Here is an 18,800-nt window from a genome sequence, read left to right as displayed (position 1 = left end):
CGGTCTCCTTGGAACCTTGAGAGCAATGAAATGGTCTCCTGAGAGCCTGGGCAGAGGAGAGGACTTAACTGGCCCGAAGACATACAGCTGGCATTTGTGATCAGCTGGATCTCGCAGAGGATTTTGCCAGTGGCCTAACCTTCCTGCCAAATAGCTGGAAGGGCGGGGTGGAGGCTAGGGGAGGGGGCGGCATAACTGGAAGCACAAAGTTTATGGAGTGACTGAGATTTCTTTGTGCCCCGCTGGATAGGCGAGGCGTGAGAGAGGAGAGTTGGGGTCCATCAGAGGGGCTGTTGAAAAGAAGTTGCCGGGAAGGGGAGGAGGGGTGCTCTGGCAAAAGCCCAGAGCTGACGCGGTGACAACTGCAGAAGGTGGCCCCCCTCCAAGCCCGCCCCACGCCTCCCTCTGTCCCTCCAACCCCCCGCCGCGCTCCCCTGAACCCCACGCGACCAGGCCAGGGCCCTAGTTTGCATCCGGACTGGCTTTGGATGCAGCCAATCCTCCTTTCGCTGATGGAATAGTCCCCCCTCCCCACAGCCCCGGCGCGCCCCTCCCTCCCTCGCCTCGCCACCTCCCGCGGCAGAGCGAGAGCTGCGCGGCCCGGAGCGGCGGCGGCGGCGGCGGCGGCGGCGGCGGCGGCGGCGGCGGCGGCGCTCGAGTATCTGCCCCGCGAGCCGCGGAGAGGGGAGAGCGAGAGCGCTCCTCCTCCCGCGCCTTCCGCCCCCTCTCCTCCCCTCTCCCCTCAGCTCGCTCTCCCTTCCCTCCCTCTTTCTCTTCCTTCTTTTCGTGCCCCCCTTTCCCTTTTCTCTCTCCCTGTCCATTCGTTTGAAAATTCCCATTCCCCCCCATCGCTCTCCCACTCCCCCCACCCTCCCCACTGTCACACTCTCTTTGCCCCCCTCTCTCTCCTTATTTGCCTGCTCATCTCCAAACGTGGATCCGCGGCTCCCGGAGGAGCCCAGCGCTCGGATCCCGCGCGTCCGGAGCACCTGGAGTCCGGCCGGCGGCGGCCCAAGCCTGGCCAGCGGCAGCGGCGGCGGCGGCGGCGGCGGGAGCCGAGGAAGCGGCAGCCCCGACCGCGGGCACCGCGGGAGCCCCAGTGGCAGCGGCCGCCGCCGAAATGTCCCGGCGAAAGCAGAGCAAACCCAGGCAGATCAAACGTAAGTTTGCACGGGGGGCCGAGAGTTGGTGGGATTATTTCTGAGGAGGGGGGCGCGCGGGGCGGGAAAAGGGAGGGAGACTCGGGGAAATCCTTTCCCGCTGCCCGGGATTTGTCAAACTTTGCCTGAGCAGCTGGAGGGACAACTAGTCGGGCACAGACACACGGACAGCCCGAGCGCCAGGCAAGAGAGCGGCTGCGACGAGCAGCCCACTCCTGTTCGGCTCATCCTTCGCGCTCCGGGGTCCTTTTTAACCCGACCCCCGCGCGCAGTTAGCGCTGCTGTCTCGTGGAGCCTGCCTGGGCAGCCCCACTCATTTAGGAGATTTGTTACTAGCGCGGCTGTTGTCATTGTTGTTGCGTTTGACGGGCTGCTACTCTTGGGGACCACTTTTTAGCAACCGGGGGTGAGAACTTAGTTCTCCGAACAGCTGGTCGAGACCTCGGGGCGAGGGGGACAACGTCCCCAGGCGGTGGAAAATCAGTGTCTGGGTCGCGATCCCAAAGCCGAAGCGAAACAAAAAGTAGGTGTAAAAGTTCGCGCCTCTGCAGCAGGCAGCCGTGCGCCTCCGCCCTGCGGGTCTGGCCGGGGGCTCCGGGCCCGTCCGGTTCGCGTCGCCGGGGAGGTCTGCGGAGCGGGCGTGCGGTTTACCTCGGGCCCTGCAGGCGCCGGGAGTTCTCGCTGGGAGGGGCCGCCGGTCGCTTCCCAGCGCGGAAGGCGGGAGTTCAAGGCAGCCTGGGCGCCGCAGAGAGCGTGACCTGAAACCCCCGAGCCCCTGGGGGCCTGGGTGGTACTGAAAGGACACAGCGGGGCGAGAGGCACCTGCCCGAAACGCACACACCCGCAGAGCTCAACTCGGCCAACTTTTCACGTCTTGGGGAAAATCCTTCCCATGGTGTTTTGTCGCCCTGCGACACGTCTTCAACGCTTTGGCCGAAAAGGAGAAACAGCCTTATTTATTTTTTTATTTTTTGCCAGCCATGTGGTGTGTCCATTCCTTCGTGTTGTTTAAAGTCTGGCAACTAGTGTAAAACTGATTATTGTGTAATTTTAGGAAAAAGCTTTAATGACACTCCTTCCCCCTTGATTATTAACCCTACTCACCTCCTCGTGTTGAAAATTTCATTTAATGTAGTTTTAAAATAAATCATATAAATCAACGTAGCCAGTATGAAGTGGGGTCCAGGATATAAGCAGTTTGCTACATAAGTATTTTGAGCCTTGCCTCTGAGACCTGACTCAATAGCTTTTATTTCGTGGATTTCGCCTCTTATGCTTAAGTTCCTATTTACTGCAACTTGGGTTAAAGCAAGGACTGGACTTAACTTTTGGCTCAAAGCAGTTTTAATTGAGTAGAGATACCGTTCTTGAAGACTTTCACTTTTTCAGAGTGATTATTGTATGGTTTCAACTAATAGCCTTTTACCTTTTAGAACTAAATTGATCACGTCCCTGTGTGTAAATGTTGCATTTTATAGTACAAAACTGTGCTTATTATAAGATATGATTGTAAACATTATTAAAGGCAAAATGCTTTTTAGTTCACGGCTGTCGTCTAGATTGTTAATAAATAATTAATATTAATTGATTGTATGGTGCAAAGACCATCTGATTCTACTTGGAAATACTTTGTTATCTTCCCAATTAGCTACATTAAAATTTTTTTTTCTATCCTTCTATGTCCACCTCATATAATTGAAGATTAAAGCGTTGGAACTAATTGCTGATGCTACACTTGTGTTATAGGTCATAAAACATTTTAGTCTTATTTGAATGCTGTGATTTATTAACTATCAAAAATACTTAAAAGTTCTCTCATTTGAAAGTGAACAAGTATTATATTTATATTTGTTGACAGTGATCGTTGCCTGCTGATATATGCATTCATATGTGGTATTAATATACATGCAGTTTAGACTTTTGGTGGATTCAAGTTGGGGTCACAGTGATAATCTATGCAAATGTGGACACACTTCTCCCCTTGCACTGTTAAGGAAAATGAAAAATTAGAGCTCTTTGAATTGTTATATAGAGCAGTGCTATATAATAGCTGTTTTTTTTGGGGGGGGGTGGATACTAGTTTGACCAGCTGTAAAGTCACTTTGTTTGTAACCTCTTGGCATTTGCCTCCTTTTGCCTGTCCAGGAGGAGGAGGCAGTTTTGCAGGTGGAGAAGTTTGTCTCGGTACTCAAAGTCATTACCATGATAGGTCTCTCCCTCCAATTTTAGTAGTGTATAAGAAGTGTAGCATTTTTTTGAACGATTACAAACAACAGTGTTGCTTTTGATATTCTGGATCAAATAGAAGTTTGGAAAATATCAGAAAGAGATGCATTTTGAAACAGTAGCGTTTCATGTAACTAATGAAACTGCATTTTAAACTTGGAAACGTTCAGAATTTGAAAATAAAGCTTTGGCATCGCTGATAAAACATACCCAATTTAGAGCAACTATGACAAGCAAAAGTCAGCTTATACCAGAAACTCTGAAGACAGTCAATTTAAAGGACAAAAAGGTTGTTGGGCACAGTTTTTTTTTTTTCTTTTACTGCGTACAGTTCCCTGCTATCTAAAATTGTGATTTATACAGTATTTTAATATTTTGCTTATTCTATCCCCTTGGGTGCTCTCTGGGCAGCGATAAAAAGGCAACGCTGAAAGAGCACCATTAATTTGCTATGATGACTGGCCAGATAAGAGGAGATAATGGGAAAGATAAGCAGAGAAGATATACCATCAGAAACCCGATTATTACCATTAAAATTCCAGCCCAGCAATCTGCAGAAGCCTGATAATTCCTTCTCCATTTCCACCACTTTGGATGATAAGGCAAAAAATAGTCACTCAGTGCTCCTTGATTAGACTGCCTGGATTTCCTGATAATACAGTGATAAATTATGTATTTTGCCCCCATGTTTTGTCCCAAAATTCAGATTTTTTTTTTCCTATTCCAAGACTATATTTTCTGCCCTCCCCTCAGAAGCTTTCTCTCCTGAGCTATTATTGTAATCCTGGTTTGATAAAAAGCCCTGATAGGACGGGAGGTGTTTGGTGTGGGAGCCATATCATGCTATCTGCCCATCTCCTCGCACAGCTGCTCGCTGTTGTTGTTTTTAGCCTTATCACCTCCTGCCAATATGCCAATAAATTGCCCAGATTGTTCTCCATTCTGGGGCTGCACTGCAAAATTTATGACAGAAATGATGATTTTTTTTCTTTTACCAATGTATCTCTTTATGATTAGTAACTGTGTTGTGTGTGCAGTTTACTGTCATTTTCTTCTTAAAGCTGTTGTCTCTAGTAATGTGTTTACTGCCCTATCTGTCCCCAACTTCATTCACACTTAAGTGTATTGGCTATGGGTTCAGGAAAAAATTTTTTTTTCTTTTTTTTGTGCAAATGCCAGCTAGTAGTTAATGTAGACATCGAAAGGGAGGAAAGAAACTCAAGTACTTTATTTTCATCTAACATTAAGAAAAGGCACTCTTCTTGATACCATTCAAGAACAGTTTTCCTAAAACTTTTAGATTGCTTGATGTTTTCAAACATGTAGAACAGAAATGTTTGGTCTAGATCATGTGCCAAATAATTTGTGGTGAAGGAAAAAGAAAGGGTGAATTAAGAGGCAGAATTTTTTTTAAGTGAAGTGGATATTGGGAATGAATATATACACCTTGAAAGTAAAATGTCCCCTGTTAAGAATAATCTCGTTAGCAGTTCTGTACTGGGGCTTTTGCAGAAGGTGGAATCCTTTCATAGTGAATAAATTACCTTTTTGTTATTTGAGATGATCTAATAAATTCAGGCTGTATGAGTCCCTGACTTGCACAGTAGAATTTTAATGTTTTATGCTATTTTTTTTTAAAAGTACATAATATTAAATGTTTTACTTATAAAACGATTGTTTTACATGAGAACATTGCATATTAAATTTATTTAATATTTGCAAATGTGAAAATCTCTAAGTGGATCATCTTTAGAACCTTAAAATTACGTTACACAAAGAAGTGGTTGTGGTTATTTTTCATTGTTCTAGTGTAGGATTTTTTTTTTTTTTTTTAGTGTTTCTGGTATTAATGTTCAATCCATAATTTGGGGGTTAATTAACTACCGTATTATCATTAATATTATTATTTTTTAAAAGGGGTTTGGGTATGCTATGCACATTTGAAATACATTGATCACTCTTATACTCAGGATGTTTTCTTTTCACCTGCCAAATATTAAGACAGATCTTTGCTTTGAAGCATATTACTCATTTCTTTGGATTTTAAAAATAATTAACTATAACATTTAAAAAATAAGCCATTCTCTTTGGCTTATGGTATGTCTCATGTTAGGGATTTTATTTTCTATGTTTTTAACTGAGTAACATTTCAGAAAGCCTGTTTTTACACTGGCCATGAAATAAAGGAAAATACATTATGTATAATAGTTGTTTTATCAATAAAATAGAAAGATTGGTACCCAATGTAAGGTAAAAAATTAATTTCTTTATTTACAAATTTGAAATATATCAATACATAGAATTTTTCTGAAAAATCTAAGAATAAATATTTAGTAGATTTTTTAAAAATAGGAAAATTTAAAAATGGCTAATATATGAATCCTAGTTTTTAAGAGTTATTATCATGAAGTCAGGTTTTTTTTTTTAAGTTCAGTGGAGTCAACAATGCAAATATAAATGAGGTAGCATTTTCATCCCTAGTTGCTATAAAAGAGTTTAGGGTTAAAACTTGGTGATATGTCTTGGAATTAAAAGAGCAGCTCTTATGTTTTCCACTTCTGGTAACTTTCTAAAGTGGTTCATTTGTAAAATTATGCAGTAAGAAAAATTATGAGGTTTAATATTATATATCTCAATATTTTTTAAATGGACAAAGAAGTTTGAACTCTTCTATAAATTATAGGTAGAAACGTTAAGAATAATATAATTGTATTGGTTCATTTACAAGGAGTGTAAGCATCTCTTTGAATTGCACATAAGATATCAGTGTTCACTTTAGACATTGCAAGGTACCAATAAGTCTTTGTAAATTAAAATTTTATTTCCTGAGCTATTTAAATATAGACATAGAAAATATGTGACTTGTCCTATATTGTTTAAGTTGGTACTGTTAAGTTTTGCAAGACAGTAGTGCAGTTAAACAATTTGTTTCTGATTTTTACATTCTGCTAATTTAAAATCTATTATATACTTAAGGGTTAATGCAAAGATTTACACATCAGTTTGTTTCTGGTTAATTGTGGGGATAAGTTAAAATATTCAATGATTATGTCAGCTGTCTAGCTCATATGTATGTATGTTTTGCCTGTTTGGTAGTGTAAATTAAGTTAACTTTGTGTGTTACAGTTAAGGTAACTCATTTCTCCCGTTCATGAGCTCTTGAAGGCCTCCCTCATCCATGTTATTTCTGCTGTTTGAGGACTATTTAAGGACTAAATTAACTCTTCCTCCACATGATAAAAACAAAGAAATGAAACTAGTTAGCCCATTTTGCTGATAGTTCTTATCTCTGGAAAAAGTTTTGAGAGAATGAGATTGAAGCTAATGTGTTTGCTAAAATGACATATCTGGAATTAGATGTATGGATTTCTAATACTGATATTTTTGCTCTTCCCCATAAACAAGGCAAATCAAGAATGGACTTACTGACATTTTAATCACATCCCCTTTTCAATATGTAACTTTTGCTAAAAAGGTATTAAATGAATAAAGTAATCTTATATACTCTACATTCTGTGATTAATTTTTATGTTCAAAGAAAATGCCTTCTCAAATGAACTTTCCTTCAAAAGAATGTATATTCAGGTTTTCATAAGGTGACACTTTAGAGCAGGTTTTTGATGTTTGGCTAAATTGTGTGGAAAATCCAAAATTAGGTTTATCTGGGAATAAAAAATTTTTCAAGAATACTTTTTTGAATGCAATCTTTGTTCACTAGAAAATGTGAGTGAATACATTAACTTTGGAGCTCTCATTCTCCAAATCATATTCCCTTGGAGTTTTTGTTACTTTCCCAATTCCGAAGGATTAGTAGGACATTTCAGAAGAGCACTGCAGGTATTTTTGAAACCCTGTCTGATTCAGCGCCTGCCACTGTGTAAAATTATCAGTTCATTCCCTCACCAAATGAACAGCAGCGAAAGTCTGTTACTTCAGTCCCAGAGAATGTGTTTCCACCATAGATAAAGGGGTAAGTATGTATCATTCAATAGGTTACATTTTTAAAAACTGAAATGCAATTAAATTAATAAGCTCAGACATCGCAATATTTGGCATTCTAGAAAGAACTATCTCTTTAAAGGTATTAGCATAAAGATAGCACATTTGTTTATTATGCTTCCAAATCAGCTCCTAGTATCTCTGCCACAGGTAACAATTGACTTTTCAGGCTTCAAGTTAATAGCCTTGTCTCTTGCTTGTAGGGATCAATATTAGTATTAATTAATCACCATTATCAGCACTAGGATCTGGTTCTATTTGTTGTTACATCAGCAAAATATCAATATAGAAAGTGGACTCTCTGATCGTCATGGCAACTTCATCTCTTGGGTCAAAGAAAGTTTATCTTATCTGTGCATAGAGAGTGGCAAACTGTTTAGGGATCTAGTTTGAACTCTAAGAACATTGATTTAGTTTTTGCGAATAGAGGCTGAATTCCAATCACAAGGGATAGGTAAGATTTAAATATTAATGCCGAGAGGCTTGTCTGAGAGGGTGTCATACCATTACTGTCAGACTGTCTTTTTGAGAGGACAAAAAGAGAAGAATTGTCTAGTCAGGATTATTTAAAGCCTTAGTAATTTGTGCTTTTGACAAATACTCCTAAAAATGAATATATGATAATTACTGGGTAGAACTGGTTTTGGTCAAGATTTCCGGTGTTAAAATAAGAAGCTCTTATTTTTTCTCTTTCATCCCTTCTTTCCTGGTCCATTATAATAATGTATCCACTATTTTTAAAGTACTTTTGAGGACCAGTTTTGCCTCACGATGGGTGCAGGATAACCAGTCCCATGTCTGAGGCCAGAGTGTTTTGCTATGAAAGGTCCATGGAAGAAGTGGCGTGGACACTTTTATTTTAGTGTTAACAAATATTCATTGCTAATAAAGGAAATCCTAATGTAGTAAGTAAATAAAGGAAATCCTAATGTAGTAAGCTGAAAGGATAGATGTCTTCAAAGGATGTTTGCAAAGATAATAAAAGGTCCTAAGTTGCAAAAGCCAGGAAACAAAAGACATGCTATTTTGTTGATATTTCTAAGGACAGTGATCACTTAAAATAAACATTTTTTTTTCTAAATCAGATCCTTGGAAATTCATCTTATTCTTTTAAAAAATTATGCTAAAGAGTAAAAACTGGATTTAGAAATGGTGCCTGAAATGCTGTACTTTACTGTTAAGCTTGTGGGCACTAAATAAACTTAAATAAGTTTGTATATGGGGAAACTGTATATGTATCTCATGATTTTGGAGATTTTAAAAATGAATGTTGAGTGCCTGATGGCTATAACCAATGCCATATAATTGCTTATTCATTCCAGGCATTGTCCATGTAATAGCTGAAAGTCAGCTCTTTATATAGTCTGCAAGGCAGTGCCATTTAATATTTAATATTCTGGTAATATCCCCATGAGTATAAAAAAATAAAGGGAATATGTTTATAAGAGGCACTAGTGTAATATTTAGTATTAAATAGACCTTCATTTCATCTGGGCATCTGCCACTGACTGTTGCCCCTTTGAATTGTTAGAAGTTGTTGAATGGTATTAGTCTGATGTTTCTTATACATGATTTGACTTTTGATAATGTTAGACGTATCTTAACCAACTACCACAAATATATATAAAATAGCTTATATATAGGCTACCACAAACATATATAATTTTAATAGCCCACATAAAAGCTGTAACACCTAGCTTTTGTGCAGCCTATTTTAAAAGCTATTTTAAACCTTAAAATGCATCTAAAATTATCTCTAAACGGACATTTATTGAAGATATATTTAACATTATTTTTTAGTTGATTCCCTTCTTAGAGAAATCCTTTTGAAGATATGAATTACTCTAATCTACATTTGTAGGACTTTGGTGAACATCTCTTGTTGAGACAGTAGAAGAGAATTTTCAACAAGTTGACATCTATATAATATTGCATATGGAAGATTTCTTGTGTGAGTTATTTGACATAGGTTTTTCAGCCACAATCTCTAAAATTATTTTATTTATTTCAAAATTTGGAAATATCTTTAAACTTGAGTAGGGTGAAGAATTAATTACAAAACTGAGACAAATATTTGTCCTTTATTACCTATTAATGTGGAACTTTTAATTTTCTTATTAGTTGTTCATTTGGGATATGAATAATAGTGTACTCTTTAAGAAAGACTTGCTTTGTTGTGGTATATTCTGAAATTGTTGTGAGCCTGCAATAAACTGGAAGTTAGAAGATTAAAAATAGTTAATTGACAGATATTCAAGTTCAGTTGAGGGCCAGATTCCTCTAAATGTGTGCCCAAAAAATAGCTGAAAATCTTATACTACTAAGTGGCTTTAAAGATAATAAAAAATAATAATGATAGTAATAATAATTGAATACACTAAACATTGTCCATTTCCCTCTTGCTTACTACATTTAAATTCCCTAATTTAGAAGAAAGGTTTTAAAGATTATCAGGTAATTCAATTAAAAGTTCTGATTATTTAAAATTAAATGATACAAATTTGTGTTATCATTAATTTTAGTAAGAATTCTTGCTTACTGTGTCTACTGAGAAGTTCAAAGGCTTTAAACAAATTTTTTTTTAAATAAAACGCTTTGAATTCAGTGGGAATCTTTTGAAATGCTGTACAAATTATTCTTGTACTTTCTCATTTGTTGTGTACAAATTATTTTCATGGTGTGCATTTTCATCCATGTCAAAATATTATCACTGTAATACATTGTGATGTTCATAGCCCATACTTTTATGATTAAGGTATGTATTTATGTGAATAAGTTTTGTGGATAAATTTTATGCTGCTTTCAAAATATAGTTCAGTGAAGATTTTAATGAGAGCTGGATGGGATATTGACAACATTGCCTTTAATGAAAATCCTATATTCATCATAAAAGTTGTTCTTTTGATTTTAAGGAAAATCTTAAAAATTAATTACTCCTTGAAGAAAAAAGAAGACTAAGTTAAACAAGTGGATACTTATGCTAACATAGAGTATTTATATCCACAAAATATGTCTATATTTCACTCTTCTCACTTTTGTGTAAAAATTATGTAAAAGATATTTTCTTTGAATTAAAAAATTTGTAACTCATAATCTATGTCATAGTTGATTCCTTACCCAACTAGTTTATGTGTACGAGTGCATTCTTTATATCATTAGAGCAGTGGGACAGCTAATGTAGATTTGCCAACAGCATGGACAGTCTAAACATTTTTTTCCTCTAAGACTCCAGTCAATAGGAATAGATAAAAAGGCTTTTAATTTTCTGACTTATTTTTATTTATTTGGGATAAAACTATCTGAATTTGTATTCTGCACATTTATCAATTAGGTCTTCTTTCTTTTCTTGAAGTGACATCCTGAAATTCTCATTTTGTTAGCCTTTCTGCCCACATTGTCATGAAAACAGTGACATTTCCCTGTGATGTTTGACTTGTACCTAAGTACTTTTACAGATTTTTGATTTATTGGGCCTCCCACAGCCAAGAACAGAGTCAGTGGGCAGGAGAGACTGACCAGCATGGGGCCTGTGCAGAACTGAAATATTCAAGAGTTCATTTGCAAATATATTAGGTAGCTGCTAAAAATATCACCCCACTTCTTAACGATGTGCATCTTGGACAAACCAGCACATATTTTGTCATCAAGTTGCTTAAGCTTCTGAAGTCAGGGCTACAACTGGGTCAGATGATAAGATGAGCACAACAGAGAAACGAAGAGAGCGTCTGATAAAACCTGATTGATTGATGTCTGGCTTCCCCACCATCACAGGCAGTTGACAGTTAGTTTGGGATCAGATGATTTGGCTTTTGCGATAGAAGATGGGGCTGGGTAGGCAAGCCTGAAGGACAAAAAGGTCAGTTTCTGTGTAGTGTCAAGTGATGTCGAGCTCCCACAAGGTGGGACATTGTTAATATTTCATTCTTTCTTTTTAGGTCTAGGCCCTAATATTTGATAGTCACTTAAAGGCATGAAGATTCAGTCTACAAACAGAAATCTGTGACTACCTTCCTGTTCTTTTAATCTAATGTTTTTACATGCTTTATGTCACAAGGGCAAGGGCATATTTTTTTTAATAATTACGTGATATTTTATGTGATACTTTGCAATATATAATGACTTTCGCGTATGTCATTTTATTATGATCTTGTAAAGCAAAAATAATCATGACACATAAATTGGCTAAATTTAATATTAGAAAATACTTTTTATGGAGAAATATAGATTTACTGAGGGGAAGTTACAATGTAAATTAATCTAGAGTTATCAGCTCCAGGTGTTTGGGTATCATAGATTATGCGAAGCTTAGGTGAAAAATATTCTCTTACACGGTTTAGACATGTCAGAGTTTGGGAAAACCTTTCTAGGCAAAATGGGAGAACTTTATATTTTGTACAGGTCTGTGGTTAGTGGATGATTGTGGCTGTAGTTTGCTGAACTTTACTCTTGCTGGTGATAGGATTATTATAATGTTTCTTTGTATTTTAATCATGGAAAATCCCAAATTCTTGACATATTAAAATCACCTAAAATATATTTTAGCCAGTTTATATGCTACTACAGAACAACACTGTAGATCGCTTTTGAGTTTGAACATAATTAATAGTAGATATTGATTATATCTACTATTAGGTAAATTAGATAAATTATGTCTACTATTAGAAGAAACAAGGAAGGGAAGAAAGAAAAAGGAAAGAAAGAAAACCAAAATAGCTAGTTTCAGAATAAAATGTTTTCCAGTGTTAGCCATGAAAATTAGTAAAACCGTTATAGTATTGGAATTTGGACAGCTTGGATTTGAATTTAGATTTAGGGCAGTTTGATTCTCTCTAGAAATCCTTTAGGATGTATCGCTTTTCTCTGAGTTTTAAGGGTCAGATCTCCAAAGGACAGTTGGGTCTCAGCTAATACTGTAGGCTTAATACCAACAGGATGAATTCTGCAAGGTGCTGTATTACTGATAGTATAAGTGGAATACTGTATGAAAGCACATGCGCCAAAACCTGAAGTGGTACTCAGAATGAGTGATCAGGGAATGGGGGCTAATGGCCATTTCAGTCGTGATTAGTAATACTTCCAAGAAAGGTGCCATAAGAAAATGACCTAGTCTCTTCTACATACATTTATATGGAACAAAGAGACCTGTCTATCGATCTGTCTACCTCTCTCTCTCTCTCTCTATCTGTCGTCTCAGGAATAATGAGGAATCATTTAGGTGTGGTTACAAAAACTTTTTCAGAAAAGATGTTTCAGGCAAAAGAAGCACTTTAGTGATTCTGTTCTGATGGTCACATTGCTGATGGATGTTATTTACTGGTGGTAGCTAATAATGGTCAATACTTTTTGTTACATCAGGGAAATGAGAACACAAGTGGATTTCCCTAGCCCAGTTGCTGTATAAGTCTGTGATACATTTCTCAGTTATTCAGTAAAAATGATGTTTCGTTTTAAGGTGGTATAACAGTTGTAAAATGAAAATTACTTTGATAAGTATTTAGAGGTTTTTTTTTTTGCGTATCCATGAGCCGCTGTCTAAAGTTTTTTTATTTTATTTTATTTTAATAAATTTATTTATTTATTTTTGGCTGTGTTGGGTCTTCATTTCTGTGCCAGGGCTTTCTCCAGTTGCGGCGAGCGGGGGCCGCTCTTCATCGCGGTGCGCGGGCCTATCACTGTCGTGGCCTCTCCCATTGCAGAGCACAGGCTCCAGATGCGCAGGCTCAGTAGTTGTGGCTCACGGGCTTAGTGGCTCCGCGGCATGTGGGATCTTCCCAGACCAGGGCTCAAACCCGTGTCCCCTGCATTGGCAGGCAGATTCCCAACCACTGCGCCACCAGGGAAGCCCTCTAAAGTTTATTAATTTGCTTTTCTGTGCGCGTGCACACACACAGTATCATAGATTATCTAATACTGCCTTCTGAACCCTTTTATTCCTTTAGCATTTTTTGTCTGTTTGTTTCTGTTATTCCATGTTTTTTTTTTAACATCTTTATTGGAGTATGATTGCTTTACAATGGTGTGTTAATTTCTGCTGTATCACAAAGTGAATCAACTATACATAAACATGTATCCCCATATCTCCTCCTTCTTACATCTCCCTCCCATCCTCCCTATCCCACCGAGCTGATCTTCCTGTGCTATGTGGCTGCTTCCCACTAGCTATCTACTTTGCATTTGGTAGTGTATATATGTCCATGCCACTCTCTCACTTCGTCCCAGCTTCCCCTTCCCCTTCCCCGTGTCCTCAAGTCCATTCTCTACATCTGCGTCTTTATTCCTGTCCTGCCTCTAGGTTCTTCAGAACCATTTTTTTTTTTTTTTAGATTCCATATATATGTGTTAGAATACAGTATTCGTTTTTCTCTTTCTGGCTTACTTCACTCTGTATGACAGTCTCTAGGTCCATCCAACTCACCACAAATAACTCAATTTCGTTTCTTTCTATGGCTGAGTAATATTCCATTGTATACATGTGCCACATCTTCTTTATCCATTCATCTGTCGATGGACACTTAGATTGCTTCCATGTCCTGGCTATTGTAAATAGTGCTGCAATGAACATTGTGGTACATGTCTCTTTTTGAATTATAGTTTTCTCAGGGTATATGCCCGGTAGTGGGATTGCTGGGTCATATGGTAGTTCTATTTTTAGTTTTTTAAGGAACCTCCATACTGCTATCCATAGTGACTGTATCAATTTACATTCCCACCAGCAGTGCAAGAGGGTTTCCTTTTCTCCACACCCTCTCCAGCAATTATTGTTTGTAGATTTTTTGATGATGGCCATTCTGACGGGTGTGAGGTGATACCTCATCGTAGTTTTCATTTGCATTTTTCTAATGATTAGCGATGTTGAGAATCCTTTCATGTGTTTGTTGGCAATCTGTATATCTTCTTTGGAGAAATGTCTATTTAGGTCTTCTGCCCATTTTTGGACTGGGTTGTTTGTTTTTTTGCTATTGAGCTGCATGAGCTGCTTGTAAATTTTGGAGAATAATCCTTTGTCAGTTGCTTCATTTGCAAATATTTTCTCCCATTCTGAGGGTTGTATGTTTCTTTTGTTGTGCAAAAGCTTTGAAGTTTCATTAGGTCCCATTTGTTTATTTTTGTTTTTATTTCCATTTCTCTAGGATGTGGGTCAAAAAGGATCTTGCTGTGATGTATGTCATAGAGTGTTCTGCCTATGTTTTCCTCCAAGAGTTTTATAGTATCTGGCCTTACATTTAGGTCTTTAATTCATTTTGAGTTTATTTTTGTGTATGGTGTTAGGGAAATTAGAACACTCCATGAGGTTTTCAACTGCATCCTTTTTTTGCATATGGGTAAGCTGCATCAGATAAATATCTAATTATTCATTGAGGAAAATTAGAATTGACAAATGAGAAACTGCCACATCATAAAAATAATTAAGATCAGCAGTTCCTGTGAATGGAAAGGAGCAATCAGCTATTTGGTCAGCTAGACCGCAATTTCTTGATTAGTTCTATGGCTTCGGAACTCTCACTTAAGGGAGAATATGAGTTTGAGATTCAGTGTCTGGACTGATTAGTCTGACATTCACTTTTATGTTTTTTCATCCTTGGTTTGTAAGTTTACATTTTGAAAAAAGATGAACAAAAGGGTTCAGGTGTGGGATGTTACTAAGAAAGACTTTTAGGGATTTGTTTTCTCTAAACTGGTTATCACCGGTGTTCTTTATACTGAGAAATAATCTCTTAGGTATTACCAGAGGTGAAACAAATGTTGAATGCACATTGTTCTTATTAACCCAAGAAGGAAAAATTGATTATTATATATTGAATCAAGAACTTTTAGCCTGGGATCCATAGACTTTGAAGAGTTTGAGACTATCCAGACATTTTATACAAAATTTTCTGTATTTAAGAATTTTTCTGGGAAGAGGTTTTTATGAGACACTCAATGGGCTTCACAGCCCCGCGAAAACTTTAAGACCACTCAAAAGAATTTCTGTGTAGGTGGCTATATGATCACTTGTTACATTGCAAAATAGCCGTATAAAAGGGGAACAGTTTCATTTTTATTTGCCAAAAGATTCTTTCAAAATCATAAAATCAAATCCTATCACCTTGCTGTTGTAAGTCCTCCAGTGGATGTCCTTTTCAAATGACATCTGAGTTTTTAACAATCATTGCTTATTGCATCCTCTGTGATCTATTTGTTGCCTTCTTGTCTGACCTGATCACCAAGTATACCATGATCATGTGCCACTTCTCTTCCCAATTCCTACCCTGACTGGCCCCTATAAACCACCTACATTCACTACATTTTATCTTTACTGGTCTTCATTTTGTTCCTTGAACATGCCAAGCTACTTCTGTCTCTGAAATGCCATTTCCCTAGATTTCCATATGGCTGTTTTCTTCTTATCATTCACTTTTCACTTCACATGTCAACTGTTAGGAAAGGCCTTCCTTAGCCCTCATTTAGAATTTTCTGTCCCCATACAGAAAATGCCTCAGTTTGCTCTCTAGCCTGTTACTTTATTTTATTTTCATTACACTGATATTTATCTGAAATTATCTTCTTTTTTTATCTGTTAGTATGTGTACTTCTTTATTAGATGACTTCTCACTAGAATCTAAGATTGATGGGCAGGACCTGGTCTTGTTCACTTCTGTACCTCCAATTGCTAGAAGAGTACCTGGAACGTAGCAACACTCAGAGAATATTAGCTGAATGAATGAACAATTTTTAAAAACTCAACAACATTTCCTGTGGTTTATCTTTTAATAAAAGTGGTTTTGAAGTTTTCCACCCGAAAGAAAAAGAGTTACTCACATGCCTTATATTTAAATTAAATTAACTCCCATTTCTTCATTCAACAGTCATTAAACAAAGTATCAATTGTGTGTAACGTGCTAAACCATGGGGAGGAGAAAATACAAAAATCAACAAACTATGGTCTCTCCTGTCAAGTAGCACATTAGATAGTGAAGGAGAAAGGCATGATTACTGTACACTATGATATGTTCTTGATAGATGGAACTAGAAAGTGACGCCTCTGTGACTCAGGGTAAGCCTCTAGGATGAGACCTTACTTAAGCTGGGTCTTGAAGGAGGAGCTAAAGATCCAGTCAGGACAAGAGGGAATTGTATCTCAACAGAATCAACAGCTTGGCCAAGAGCAGAAAGGCATTAAGAACATAACATTTTCAAGGTCCAGTGAATAGTTGTGAGCAAAGATGAAAAGTACATAGAAAACAGTGACAGAGAATGCAGCTTGAACTTGACTTGGGACCAGAGTTTTAAAGGACTTTATGTGCTGTGTTAAAGAACTTGAACTTATTCTTTAGGTAGTTGATGGTCAATGAAGATTTTGAAAACTAGAGCCCGATTAGTGGATTTTGAGTGTATTTGGTAATTACCAATTTGGTATAAGAGAGGACAAGAAAACCGTGAGCTGACAGTGGGTTCTAGTCAACTTTCATTTTGTTAAATTTAACAATTATTGATATCTTGAATTTAACCTTAGACCTCTGTGCTACCGTCCAACTTTTAGATGTTGATTTAATAACAGCATTGTAGCGGATGGCTAAAACAGTCACTGAGGACATTCAGTAGTTTACTATGAATATTTTATTGAGTGAGACAACGCATGCGAAAATAAACGAACAGAGCAATATCTTTTTAATTGAATCTGTTTGTGCTTAACTCACGAGATTGTCTTCGAGGGTAGCTTTGCATTCATTCATATGCATTAGCCTAATTTTATAACTGAATATCGAGAAGGATAAATTTTCAATAGCAAGTGGGCAGACCAGTTGTAACTGGGATTGCCCATTGCTGCAACCTCTTTGAAAGACAATGTGTCAGTTTATAGCTGTTAAAATTGCACATATACTCTTTGACCTAGCAATTCCGCATATCCCATAGAAACCTTCATATGTGTGCTCTTACAGCATGGTTTGTAATAGCAAATAATTAGAAATTACCTAAACGTCCATTAATAGGGGATGGGTTAAATCAAGTTGTGGAGCAATCCCCAGTGTCATTCATGTGTTATAAAGGATAAGACAGATGTGTCCATGCTGCTATGATAATATCTGAAAGACTTATAAAGTGAAAAGAATATTTCAGTATGGCATCTCTCTACTTGTATTTTAAGAAATGAAAGAACGAATAGATACATGTATATGTATATATTTTCATGAAAAGTGTCTGAAAATGTGCAAGAAATTATTAATGATGCTTTTCTCTGGGAATTAGGACTGGAAATTTGGAGGAGGACATAGATTGCCTTATTGTCATACCATTACCATTACTGCTACTAATAAATTCTGTTGTGAAGGGGAGGTGTGTGAGGGGTAGGAAATAGTCAAGTACATATTGCCAATATAATTAAGTTTTAAATTGCTTATCTTCCCCTCAGTTGTGTAGTTGGGAGGATAGAAATATGGTTGGGGGTTGGGAAGAAAGGATAGAAGATGGAAAAATATTTAATAAAATATTCCAATATCTGTCCAATTCAGACATTACTGCGAGGGAGAAGAGCTATAATGATAATTTTTTCTATAGTCCTTATTAACCTTAATATGAGAATATACCAAAAGTGAGCACTCAAGTGAAGATTAAGCTCTGTTTTACTTTGTAGAAGGAAAAAGCACAGAGAAAAGGAATTTAATACATTGCCTTTTACAATACAGCATTTCTCTATTCTCAGCATTGGTCATGGCTGTGTTATTAACCTCAGGTATAGTGTATGATAGTTTGGTTTTTGATAAAAGATCTATCCTTTAAAATGTGATGTACTATTATAGGCCCTGTTCTACAAAAAGAAGTTTATCCCCACGATGTTGTTTTTCTGAGTTCCGAAATTTTGTCCTGCTCTGCCTGAAACAGTTCATCTTGAACCCATATCCAGTGTTTTACTTTCTGAGTGATTTTAAGATGCCTGTTCTTTTTCTTCACATTATTATATGCAGACATATTTATAAATTGGTTCTGTGCCAAATATGTTGCTCTTTTTTGCACCTTCCTAATGATTTTGTATCCTTGAAAATCTTCCAAACTATCTCATATGTTCTTGTGGGAGCAGCAGCAACAGTAGAAGCAGGAGATGGACCGGAGCATGGTATAAGCTACAGCTAGAGTTTCACTGGGATTTAAGAAGGACAACCCTGAGAAAGCATGAAGGTCTTGAATCATAAATGCCACCATAAATTTCCTCTGCTAATTATTACAGAGTGGAAAAGGAAATGACCTATGTTACTTTTTTGTCAAATAATTTTAAAGAAGTGGGCATAAAGTTGGTATAGAAGTAACTTACGGAGTTGAGGCAAATTATAACCTGGAAACAAATGACATGTTTGTTACTCTCATTTGAAGGAACCTAAACCTAATACATCTTGCTAAGTCTGTTTTTACCTGGTAGACTGTTCTAAAAATTTCAGCCTT

At 37.6% G+C, this 18,800-nt stretch overlaps 1 protein-coding gene across 1 annotated transcript in view; it reads left to right on the top strand.

Moving 5' to 3' along the window:
- The first annotated feature begins 1,079 nt into the window (after nt 1-1,079).
- ZFPM2 (zinc finger protein, FOG family member 2) overlaps nt 1,080-18,800 on the top strand; it is a 463,419-nt gene continuing 445,698 nt past the window's right edge. The window contains exon 1 of the mRNA XM_082674700.1: nt 1,080-1,160. Within this exon, the coding sequence (XP_082530826.1) occupies nt 1,121-1,160 (40 nt within the window). The 5' untranslated portion in view covers nt 1,080-1,120. The remainder of the gene's footprint in view (nt 1,161-18,800) is intronic.

Source organism: Grampus griseus (genome assembly GCF_964374135.1).
Source record: "Grampus griseus genome assembly, chromosome: 17".
NCBI lineage: Eukaryota > Metazoa > Chordata > Mammalia > Artiodactyla > Delphinidae > Grampus > Grampus griseus.
The sequence above is the reverse complement of the archived record's forward strand: the minus strand, read 5'-3'. Positions and strand labels throughout refer to the sequence as shown.